The sequence below is a fragment of the Bos grunniens genome, chromosome 19 (genome assembly GCF_055505025.1).
Source record: "Bos grunniens cultivar Pamir isolate PY7600 chromosome 19, Bosgru_T2T1.0, whole genome shotgun sequence".
NCBI lineage: Eukaryota > Metazoa > Chordata > Mammalia > Artiodactyla > Bovidae > Bos > Bos grunniens.
This window is the reverse complement of record NC_141183.1, coordinates 53,350,768-53,363,151: the sequence shown is the minus strand read 5'-3', so window position 1 is coordinate 53,363,151 and position 12,384 is coordinate 53,350,768. Positions and strand designations below refer to the sequence as shown.

The window sequence follows — 12,384 nt, the reverse complement described above, 5'->3', positions numbered from 1 at the left end:
CCGCCCCTCTCGGTGTATTTCCCACCCCACCCTCTATCCCCGCTTTCTCGGACGGTGAAAGACCTCTCCCCTTCTAGGGGCGTTTAGAGACCATTTCTGTCAGGTCTTTTCGGTGGAAATACAGAGAACGCTGTCTGCATCAACCACAGCTCCTCGAAGGGCGCAAAGCTGAGAGCAAGAAACAAGGAATTCCAAAGGCCCCGCACCCTCAGCATCTCCCGCCATTTCCCTCACGAGTTTCCCGGATGTAACCCCTTCCCTCGCGGCGGTTAAAAAGAGACCAGGCGGCGGCGACTCCCTTTGGTGCAGGAGGAGGGAGCTCGAGCCCTAGTCCAGCCTCCTCCGCCCAGGGTTTCCGGCGACTCCAAATCGCGTTCCAACTTGGAGGCCATCGGGGAAAAAATAAACGACCCAGTAGATCTCCTTCACTTCACACTCACCATTAGTTCCAGCTTATCGACCTCCGCCTCCATGTTGAATAGTTGACATTCCTCAGACCGCGGCGGCGCTTAAGCCGCATACCGTACCAGCACTGAGGGTCCCTATTGGACAGCTGTCATTCAACGTCTCGTTCTCATTGGTCCCTCTGCGTCACCGGCGCCCGCCTATTGGAGGCTTGGAAACGCCCCTCCGCATGAAACACCTTTTCCTGTTGGGCAAGGACACAAAACGCCGCAGGAGGATTGGCTCCTGCACCTTTTTTTCCCCATTGGCTGCGGCCGTATCTCGGCGTTTAATTTCACAGAGAGGGTTCTGCAGAGGAGAGCTTGCGATTGGTGCAGTCGGAAGAAGAGCCAACCAATTACACAAAAGCTTCCACAAACAGCAAAGGGGACGTGACACGCCTTTCCTCTGACTTCCCCTCCTCTTCGCTCCCGCCTTCTCCTTATTCATACAAGAAGCGCCTCATTCCTGATTGGCCCGAGCTTCCTGCTGCTTCAGCCAATCACAAGCCAGACTGTGCTCCCGGCACTACACAGAGAGCGAATTGTGGAAAGACCAAGGCTACGATTGGTCCCTCCGCGATAAGGTTTTAATTTTGAATTTTCCTTTATGGCAAGGGAGAGGCCTCTGACGTGACTCCATCGTATCCCCGGACTCTTAAGACTAGTAAGTGCAGGGTTATCTTCCTACGTTACCTGGGCTCGCTTCTCCTGCAGCTAGGTCTGTTGCTGCTGGCGTTCGTAACGGTTTGCAGAGGTGGGAACTTTGGCTGGACTCAGAGAGGAGATGAATCGGAAAAGAGGAGGGTTACGGATGGGTAAGAAGTGCTCCACCTGACTCGGCTCTAATCAGAGTTATATTTAATTAACGCTTGCAAAACTATGTTTTGGAGCAAAGTATCCGCCTTCCTTTAGCACATTCCTGTGCATGTATTTGCTGCTCAAAATGTGGTTCGCGGACCAACTGCTTGTGCATCACTTGGGTTCTTATTTAAAATGCAGATTATCTGGCTCCACCCAGACCTACTGAATCAGAATATACATTTTAACAAGACCTCCGATTCCTATGCACTTTGAGAAAGTACATTTTTTGACAAGGAGTAATACGGTGTTCCTCGATATAGTCTTAATATCGCCCTATGTTCTGTGAGAGTATCGGCTTTAAAAGTGTGACCTGTTTTCTATGTGCTTAGTACTGTGCTGGGCTAAGCTTTAGGGAGCCGCAGCCTCTTTAGAAAAACAAGACTGGAGCTAACAAATAGCAATGCTGCACAACATAAATAAGCAAGTACCAAAAATAGCCCTGTGGCTTCTCAAGAGGAATCAATTGAACTGATAATGGAAAGTGATTGACTAAAAGTTGTTTGTGGGAATGTAAACACATTTTTCCTTTAAAATGTGTTTTAGTAAGATGTTAAAGAAACGCAATTGTCATTTTTAAACCGAACGAAGGGCTCCTGTGTCTGCAGCGCAGAAAGCCAAAAGGCTCCTGTGTCTGCAGAGCAGAAAGCCAAACTGTGACTGGGAGAGTTTGCCGCAAAGTAAGGTTTTTATTATAGGAAGCCAAGCATGGAAGTGGGAGACAAGTCTCAGATTCACTCCAACTTGGTCTCTGAGTTCTGGGTTTTTAAGGGGAAGAACAAAGGAGCTGAGATTAATCATCTTAATTGTCTGCAGTCTAGGAGTCTTGAATCCAGTGGTCTGTGGTCCCTGGGGTCTGTATCAATATAATCGGTAAAAGTCATTTTACCCTGGAAGGTAATTCAGAACAGCAGATGAACAGTGGTGTTTATCTAAAAGTTGTGCCTCAAGGAACCTGACTTTCATTACTTATTGTTGGGCTAGACCAAAAGAGAAACAAGAAAAAGAACAAAAAACCAGGCATTCGTTTTCATTATAAATTAGACATAGGACTTTATTTCAATTTCCATTGCTGCCATGCTTTAAAAGTACCCCCAGACCAAAAGCATTTTTTTGTATCACAGGGTGGAGTTTTAGTAGCAGTGCCTGCTCTTGTGGTGGAGAAGGCAATGGCAACCCACTCCAGTACTCTTGCCTGGAAAATCCCAGGGTTAGCGGAGCCTGGTGGGCTGGCGTCTGTGGGATCGCACAGAGTCGTACACGACTGAAGCGACTTTCTAGCAGCCTTAGCAGCTCTTGTGGAAGAGTGTAATTCTCTCTCTACTATTGATTCCATCTTTGTACTGGAAATACTTTTGGACCCATCCTTTAACCATATGAAGGTGGTATGATTTGAAGAACTAAAAAACTCCTTCACCAAGAGATTTTTCAGAATTGTATTAAAGTGTATTCTTAATCAAAATAGAAAACACTTGCTAGATAGCACATAGCAGGATTTCTTCCATTCATTTATTGAATGCAACGTTACTTAATGCCTGCTATACTTTAAATCCCGAGGAAAGAGATGAATAAAATTTATCCTACCCTTGAAATATCTCACAGTCCAGTGGGGTGACAAACGTGTAAGCAAAAACTACAGTGTTATGTAATAAATGTCACAATAAGGGTGTGTAAAAAGGAGTGCTATGGAGGCACAAAAGAGATGATGTAAACATCCAGTAAACATTCCATAAGGACAGGAAATGTTGGTCTTCCTCACAATTGTATCCCCTACCTACCACAGGACCTAGTGGATCATAAACAGTCATATATCATGCACCTAGATACACCAACTGTTATTTTTCTGTATAGGGGTGTGTGTGTAATATATAAAAATTACATAAATTATGTATAAATACATGGTTAGATGGGGCTTCCCAGGTGGCACTAATGGTGAAGAAGCCGCCTGCCAATGCGGGAAACATAAGAGAAGCAGGTTTGATCCCTGGGTCAGGAAGATCTGGAGGAGGGCATGGCAACCCACTCCAGTGTTACTGCCTGCAGAATCCCATGGACAGAGAAGCCTGGCAGGCTACGGTTCATAGGGTCGAAAAGAGTTGGACACAACTGAAGCAGCTTGGCACACGTGCACGTGGTTATCTATATATATTATATAGCATACATTATACATTACACATATACCCCTATAAAGAGAAATAGCTAACCAATAACAATTGGTGAATCTATGTGAGTGATATGAATGTTAATTATGCTGTTCTTATAAATTTTCTCAAGGTTTGAAATTTTTCAAAGTTGAGAGTTAGAGGAGGGCTTCCCAGGTGGCTCAGTGGTAAAGAATCCACCTGCCAATGTAGGAGACACGGGTTCAGTCTCTAATTGGGAAGAACCCACATGCCAAGGAGCAACTGAATCCGTGCACCACAACTATTGAGCCTGTGCTCTAGAGCCCGGGAGCAGCAACTACTGAGCCCACGTGCTGTAGCCACTGAAGCCCATGTGCCTAGAACCTGTGCTCTGCAACAAGAGAAGCCACCACAATGAGACGCCCTCACACTCAACTCAAAAGTAGCCCCTGCTCTCTGTAACTAGAGAAAAGCCTATGCAGCAACAAAGACCCAGTACAAGCAAAAAAAAAGAGTAGGGGAAAATAGACTATATCAAAAGACAAAAACAAGGGAGAGCCCAGGGAATAGTGACGTCAACTGAAGACAGAAGACAGAAAGGGGAGTGATGGTAAGGAGAAGGGACAGGACGACTTAGAGAAATATTTCTGATTCGTGTATATGAATACTTTTTTAATATAGTCTATTCTATAATGGAATATTCTTATTCACTTTTTTTTTTATTATGTTGTGGTACAGGCTTTTTTTTTTAATTGACCCTAAATTCTTTTCAAAGCAAAGTAAGTAAAATGGAAGTGTATTTTTCAATTTAAAAAAATAAGAAAAATGCTTTGAGTCATCATGAAAGAATGAGTTTCTATCTAGTGTTAGCAGTTGGAATCCCACCTAATCTATCAAAAAGAATTTGTAAGTCTCATTACCCTTTTGGAAAAGGGACAGTACATGTCTCATCTAGATTGCTATATACTCTGTTAATTGAACAGTTATCCTCTACAGAGTATCTAAAGCTTTTAATAAAGCAATGATAGTAAAAGAAACCTTAGCTTGCTCAATCCTCTGTCCTAATTGAGGTGAGAATTCATTATCTTTTAATTTTGGAAAAGCTATGATGATTTTTTTATACAGTTAATCTAGAAAATATCTCAGACTGGATCTCTCTATCCTGACAGATAAGACATAGTCTTTTAATTCTCTACTTGTGTCAATTACTATATTTAATTAGAAGGCTATTAGATAGTAATAATGACCCAGGGCCCAGGACACACACATACAGAAGAGATAAGAGAAAATATTATTTCATTCCTAGATTTTTTTTCATCAAAAAATAATTTCCCAAATGATATACATTGGAATATGTAGAATTCTTTAGAGATCTGAATGCATAGGCACTGGAACAACCACCAGGAAATGGCTAGAAAGAGATGACCCACTCTCAGAAGGGTGCTATTTTTCCAGCTAATAGTATATGCCAAAGGTTAACTGTCCAATACTACTTCAAGGCTTATTAGAAAGAAACACAAAAACAAGAAATAGTAGTCCTCTGAGTCCTCTGTCTATAATCTTGGTTCCCATTTGCCCAAAGGCAACATTATCCACTTTTGTGATTGTTTTCTGGTGTTTACCTCCATGTTTCTAAGTAATATGTTTATAATATTGTACTGTTTCTTTTTCCCCTCAAAGTTAAACTCTGTATAAATTTAGAGAACTGCTAATTTCTACTTTCTTCTGTCTTCCCAATATACCTGTGTCATAATTTTTGGCTGTCATTTGTGTCAAGAGTGTTCTGCTTATGTGTTCCTCTAAGAGTTTTATAGTATCCTATGTCATAATTTTTAATTAAATACTCAATGTTTATACTATAAAATATTGTGTAACAGCTGATCATTACATGTTAACTATGATTTCATTTATTTTCTTATACAACTTTTTCCTAGACATTGTTTATATATTTATTTTTTTAAGCACTTCTCAGTAACCTGGCCAAACTTTACAGAAAAATAATAAACTCCACTCAGAATATTCAAATGCACTAGGTAATTTATCTATTTCCTTTTTTTTTTTTCCTGCTGAAGCCCTCTGTTACACTTGCTTATTTCACTAGGTCTCATGAGCTAAGAATGGTTTTTACAATTTGTAGTAGGTGGGAAAAAAATCAAAAGAAGAATAATACTTTGTGACATATGAAAACTCTATGAAATTCAAATGTCAATAGCCATAAATAACATTTATTGGATTACAGCCACAGTCATTGTCCATGGCTGTTTTGATGCAGAGTTGAGTGGTTGTAGCAGAGACCAGATGCCTTGTAAAGCCTAAAATATTTATTATCTAGCCCTTCACAGGAAAGGTTCGCTGACCCCTGCCCTGGGCCCGCTACAAAACTGTCTTCCAAGGACTTATGGTCACCATTATCCTGGAAATTCCCATTATTATCTCCTTCTGTTCTCACACTTGACTGAAATTTTGGCCAGGTATGGGATTGTAAACATTCTCCGTCAGAATTGCAGGGTGGCTGTTAACTCTGATGTCATTCTATTCTCAGTCCTCTGTATCTAGGCTGTGTTACCTCTGGAAGCTTTTAGAATATCCTCTTTGCTTTTGGTGTTCTAAATGATGGCATGCCTCAATGTGCATCTTTATTCAAATTATGCTGAATAATTTCAGTATAATTTCAATCTGGAAATTCAAGTTCTTCAGTTCTGGGGAATATTTTTGTATTGTTTTTTTTTTTTTAATTTAATCACTTTATTTTTTTTATTTTATTTTATTTTTAAACTTTACATAATTGTATTTGTATTGTTTATTTGATAAAATTCTCTCCATTTTTTTCTGTTCTCATCTAAAACTTTAATCTTCAAACTGTTCTGTTACATTTTTTAAATTTCTACTATTTTTAATTTTAAAAACTTTCTTTTCCTTTTTCAAGAATGCAAGATCTCGAATTTTTTTTTTGGCCTTGATCCTTTTTTAAATTTATTTTTAATTGATTGATGATTGCTTTACAATACTGGTTTGATATCTGTCATATATCAACATGAATTAGCCATAGGTGTACATGTGTCCCTTCCCTCTAGGTTGTTACAGAGCCCCAGTTTCAGTTCCCTGAGTCATATAGCAAATTTCCTTTGGCTGTGTATTTTACATATGTTAGTATATATGCTTCCATACTACTCTCTCCATTTATCTCACCCTCTCCTTCCTTTCCCCCATCCTTATCCATATCGTTTTCTGAAGTTTTTTTTTTTTTTTTTTAAAGTTTTCTCTACTTTCTACATTCTTTCCATTTCCCTCTCTGTTTATTTTGGCCTCTGTTCTTCATATTTAAGACTCTTCCTAAAATGATTGATGATCTTGGCTATTATATGTCAAAGGAAGACACAAAAAAGATAGTTGGTTGGCAGCTCAAAGTAGCGGATGTGGATATTGTCAAGCTAAAGCCAGTTTCCCTGGAGAAGAATCTAGTCTCCTCCAGGAGGAATGAGAAGTGTGGGGTTTTGAGGCCAGGAATTAAATTTGGGTGGCTTGTATTTGGGGAGCTGAGCTGAGGAAGGGAATTGAGTGTCTCACTTTTCAGTTCAGGACCATCCCCTGTCTTCTGAATAGTGACATAGACATGACCCTGCTATGCCTAGTGACCCAAATTCAGCAACTCTAACTTCTCCAGAGAATAGACCTGTCCGTAAAATGAAAACCAGGACACTGCCTGGCTGCATGGACTGGAGGGAAGATGTCAAAGGCCTATCCAGTCGTTAAGATTTTCAATTAATCCAATTAAGCCAATCCAAACCTTCAAAGGGACTTGGTGCTTTCAAGTCTGAAACTTCTCCGAGTTCTGGGATTTGTCTTGCTTCCTGTTGGCTTCTCTACCATCCAGTCAAGCCTCAGCTTTCCTCTGTTCTGCCAAGTCAGTTACCACTGTTCCATTTTCCAGGATTCAGTTCACATGTATCATCTATTATAGTGTCTGTTCCTATTCTTTGTCCTATGAGTTTATGCCTTTTTTATTCCTTTACTGTCTTTTTCATGATGTTTCAGAAGGGAGTACACCTTTTCTTATAAATTTTATATAGCCAATTGATTCTCACAAAATGCTATTATTGATTTTTTTTATAGACTTCATTTGTAACCAACCTATGGTTGCAGTCTATGAACAAGCTTAGTCCTGATATGAATCTTGGTTAATATTTTCATTTACTCTGTGAAGTAAGACAAATGTGAAACACAAAGATTTATGTTGGAACTTCATTTCAGTAAGCAATTTCTGATAAATAATCATTTTCAAATACTGGAGTAATACTCCTCAATTTTTCCACTGTTCAAGATGTAATGACTACAGACAAGATATACTCTTAAGTTTAATCTGCCCTATTAACATTTTCTATCACTTTTTTTTACTCATTTATTTATTTATTGGCCATGTTGCACAGCGTATGGGATCTTAGTTCCCTGACCTGGCGTCAAACCCATACCCTCTGCTTTGGAACACAGTCTTAAACACTGGACTGCCAGGGAAGTCCTCATCACTTTCTCAAAAGTGAACAAAAATAATAAATCAGGCCCTAATTTGTAGGGGTTTGTGTGTGTTTGTTTGTTTGTTTTTGACCCTGAAGCTTGAGGGATCTTAGTTCCCCTACCAGGTATCAAAGCCATGCTCCCTACAGTGGAAATGTGGAATCCTAACCACTGGGCTGCCAGGGGATTCCCAAATTTGTAGTGTTTTATAATAGGGATTCCCTGGTGACTCAGATGGTAAAGCATCTGCCTGTCAATGCAGGAGATGGATGTTTGATCCCTGGGTTGGGAAGATCCCTTGGAGAAGGAAATGGCAACCCACTCCAGTACTCTTGCCTAGAAAATTCCAAGGATGGAGGAGCCTGGTGGGCTACAGTCCATGGGGTTGCAAAGAGTCGGACATGACTGAGTGACTTCACTTCCCTATTTATAATAGCCATGCTATAAATTCTCCCATCATGGCCAGTTTTTAAGTTTCCAGTGTGAAGTCCTTGAATGTGGCATTGGGAGGAAATGAGCAGTAATATATCTAAAGCATTTTCACTGTATAGAGAAAATAAGGTAAAAACTTTAAGAGCGTACCTATTAGTAAAACCTTTATGGAATGCTGAGTTTTGTATACTTATAAATACCTTTTAAAATCTAAATTACCTAAAATCTAAATTTAATTATAAGTTTATATAATTTAAATGGTAGATTTAACAACTGGCTCACAGACTTCCTAAAAATGTAACAGTAAGTACCAATCCCAGCACATCATTAAAGCACAGGTTGAGGTAGAGAGTCAATCCACCAAGTTTAACCAGAATGTCCAGCTCCTTTTAAAGTCTGTTTTCATAACTGAGGGATTGGTGAATATAGGAAAAAGGGAAGCAGGAGGCCAGTTCTCTTTGTCAGTCTGATCCCTAACAAAAGACGTCAAGGCAAGAGAGGGAACAGCAACAGAGGAGGAGGGCTGTGAAGGAGCTGCTGAAAGACAGCGAGGGGAGGTTACTGTGGAAATCTCAGAGCCAGGGGAATCCCAGTCAGTGAACTCTGTGCCTTGGATAGAGGTTTCTTCATGAAATAGTCTTGGCCATGGATTTGATGAGGTTTAACTTCTTTTCTAGCAACCATAAGTTTTTTGTTGCTTCCTGAGGCTTTCCTAAATATCTTCATTCAGAGTATTTTTGCTTTACGTTTTGTTTTTTTTAATCAATCTTAGACATCCCTTGTGTTTAACAATCCCTGTTTAGCCTTCCTTCATTACTTCAGTGGAAAGGAAAAGTGATATAATAAATGTGAAATCAGCTATCTTGAGGTATGTCTCCCAAGCCTTTCAATTAAGAAAAATGTTGTTAATCTGAGGTCTGGCACTTAGTTAAATAAGATGCTATCGAGAATCTTTACTCCTATAATGGTTGTTGATACACGCTCTGTCACCCACTGCCATGAAGGGTGGCCTCTATAAGTCCAATTTTCTTGGGACTAAAGCATTTCTTAGTCTTGAATACCCACGGTGGGGCTGGGGGAGGTTCTTCAGTCCTTGGAATCTGAGAGCTTAGCAAGCCTAGAGCTGCATACCAAGTGCTGGAGGGTTACAGCGTGAACAAATGTGGAATGAATGTGTATTTTAAAGACCAATTGTTCCTATTCAAATGTAGGTTTGAAGAGAAGGAGGCCCAGCCCTTGAGACCATTTTTAGTTCTGCTGCTTGAATAAGGACATCTTTGTTCCTCAGGTAGCAACAAATAAAACTAGCAAAGCCCTTCTTCACGTCAAGCCAGCTCTGACTTAATTTTCTTCCGAAAAGGATTTGAATTAAAATCTAAATCTACTAGTTAGTGTTTATTTTTTTAATTAATTTTTTGTAGTATAGCTGTTTTACAATGTTGTCTTACTGTGTGCTGTACGGCAGAGTGAATCAGCTATACATATATCCCCTCTTTTTTGGGGTTTCCTTCCCATTTAGGTGACCACAGAGCCTTGAGTAGAGTTCCTTTAGAGTAACTAAAGTTCTCATTAGTTATCAGTTTTATGCATAGTAGTGTATATATGTCAATCCCAATCTCTCAATTCATCTCCCACCCCTCTTTCGCCCCTTGATACCAATATGCTGTGCTGAGAAGTCACCTAACCTGTATCCAACTCTGTATGACCCTATGGACTGCAGCCTGCCAGGCTCCTCTGTCCCTGGGATTCTCCAGGCAAGAATACTGGAGTGGGTTTTCATGCCCTCCTCCAGGGGATCTTCCGACTCAGGGATCCAATCTGCATCTCCTGACTTGCAGGCAGATTCTTTACCACTGAGCCACCAGGGATAACACTCACTGATATCAATATATGAGTGTTTAAAAGTGTTTTAAAATAAATGTTTTGAAACACCCATATCTTAGATTTGGGGTAGTTATTATTATCTTGTATATCACCTGTTCTACTACTGCATCACAGTGTATTAGGACGAACATGGTCTCTGGAGACTTACAGATTTGAACTTAATGCTGTAGTGCATTCCATTGGATAAATCATTTCATCTTTCTAAGCCTCGATTTATTCTGATCTAAATGGTAATGAAAATTCTCTTACTCAGGGAAAATACCTTGCACAACAATGAAGATTCACTGAAAAAGTGTATGTGAAGGTGCCTAAAAGTAAATAAAATAAAAAGTTAGTTTTGTTTTTCTTTCACTACCAACTCCACCAGGTTCCATGGATGCTCAGTAAATGTTACCAGCAAAGAAATTTACTTCCTTTTTAAAAACTGACACTACCCCACTATTGCCATCTCATCTTCTCTGTTATTGTTACCAAACCAAATTCAGATCCACTTGCCCAACTCAGAGCGCAGCTCATCAACTGACCCTGCATTGTGGTGAAGGAAACTTCAGTGTTTATTGCAGGATACCAAACGAGGAGAAAGGGCAGCTAATGCTCAAAAGATCTGAACTCCTCACTGGCTTTCTGGCAAGGATTTTTTTTTTTTTTTTGGTCTTACTGCACATGGCATGTGGGAATTCCCTGACCACGGAAAAAACCACACACCCTGCAGTGCAAAGTCTTTTAACTACTGAACCTCCAGGGAAACCCAGGCAAAGATTTGTAAAGGCAACATTAAAGCTGAGGGTCATAGGGTGCCTGCTCAGCTGGTGGACTTTCTTCTATTTGCTTGGTGGTAAGGTAATAAGGTGATGTTTAGGGAATCTTAATCATCAACATTTATGGTTCTAACCAGTTTGGGGTCTAAGTGCTTGTGGTTAGCATATAGTCACCATCTTTTCCCTGGTTTGGCGGGGTGCAGGGGTGTCCTTAGTTTCTGCAAGACAACACAAAGATATGCATCAGTTGTTATATATATCCCATGAAGAAGAATTAGTTTTGTGACTGTTTTATCTCTGAACTATTGTTTAAGCTCTTATTACTTTTTTTGCTTGACTGCTTTTCCTTTGATTCTGCATTCCCTCACTTCTCTGATTAGTAGCTGTTTGCTCTTTGGAACTTGAGGGACATCTGGGAGACTGAAGCCTTTTTTCTACAAACAAGACAAAGGAGACAAAAAAGGCCTTTTGCATTGGGAAGGCCCTGCAAGGTCCTGCTTGATTCCATTATGAAGAAATTTACTTGACTGAACAAAGAATAGCAAAACAAAACCAAAACAAAATTAGAGTAACATAATGCCAAAGCCAAGGTATCTTCAGAGATAGTTTAGATCTGAGTTTAACTTTTCCCCCAGTTCAGGGTGGTCTCAGGTGGCGGTGGGGTTGCCACAGCCTATGATGACCTGAAGTGGGACCTCAGTTCCCTGACCAAGGACTGAACCTGGGCCGCAGCGCTGGCACTTGTCTGCTTTGAAGAAAGATTTCAGCAAAGAGGTAAAAAGCAGTGAGGCAAGTAACGTGCTTATTAGGAGAGAAGATACATGCAGAGAAAGCACAGGCAGGCTCAGAGAGATAGAAAGCTGCACACTTTCGAGGTGGATTAAATTGCTTATACAGGGTCAGTTCTGCTGGTGTCGTCTGGCCAATCATCTTGCTTTGACTTTGAGTCTCTATTTAGTCTGGTGCAGGGCCCTCCCTTCATTGGAAAAGACCCTGATGCTGGGAAAGATTGAGGACAGGAGAAGGGGAGACAGAGGATGAGATGGTTGGATGGCATGACTGACTCAATGGACATGAGTTTGAGTAAACTGCAGGAGATAGTGAAGGACAGGGATCCCCTGCCTGCTGCAGTCCATGGGGTCGCAGAGTTGGATACAACTTAGCGACTGAACAGCAACATACAAGGCCCTCCCTTGTATGCATGTGCATCATTTAGCTAAAAAGGATTCCAGTGCAAGAGCCTCTGAGAAGTTACAAATGTGGACTTAGTGCTTTACTGCATTACAGAACATAATATGGTCTGGCTCCCCTTCCCCTGAGGATCTTTTCTGCACATGTATAGCTTAGGAGCCTCCTTGACCTCAAGAATGA

At 40.5% G+C, this 12,384-nt stretch overlaps 2 protein-coding genes across 15 annotated transcripts in view; one reads left to right on the top strand and one right to left on the bottom strand.

Moving 5' to 3' along the window:
- SKA2 (spindle and kinetochore associated complex subunit 2) overlaps positions 1–494 on the bottom strand; it is a 31,060-nt gene extending 30,566 nt beyond the window's left edge. For all 6 annotated transcript variants that reach the window (XR_015148324.1, XM_086360645.1, XM_086360646.1 and 3 more), the window contains exon 1: positions 441–494. Coding sequence is in view for 1 of the 6 variants with exons in the window: in XM_086360647.1 (XP_086216773.1) it covers positions 441–473 (33 nt within the window). In the remaining 5 variants the exon portion in view is untranslated. The remainder of the gene's footprint in view (positions 1–440) is intronic.
- An 88-nt stretch (positions 495–582) lies between these two features.
- Positions 583–12,384, top strand: part of PRR11 (proline rich 11) — a 30,849-nt gene continuing 19,047 nt past the window's right edge. For 2 of the 9 annotated variants that reach the window (XM_086360638.1, XM_086360635.1), the window contains exon 1: positions 583–1,110. Coding sequence is in view for 2 of the 9 variants with exons in the window: in XM_086360633.1 (XP_086216759.1) it covers positions 1,231–1,261 (31 nt within the window). In the remaining 7 variants the exon portion in view is untranslated. Of the gene's footprint in view, positions 1,262–3,578; positions 4,038–5,874; positions 5,899–12,384 lie in introns of those variants that run through there. The other 7 variants (XM_086360633.1, XM_086360632.1, XM_086360640.1 and 4 more) reach the window with 6 other exon arrangements.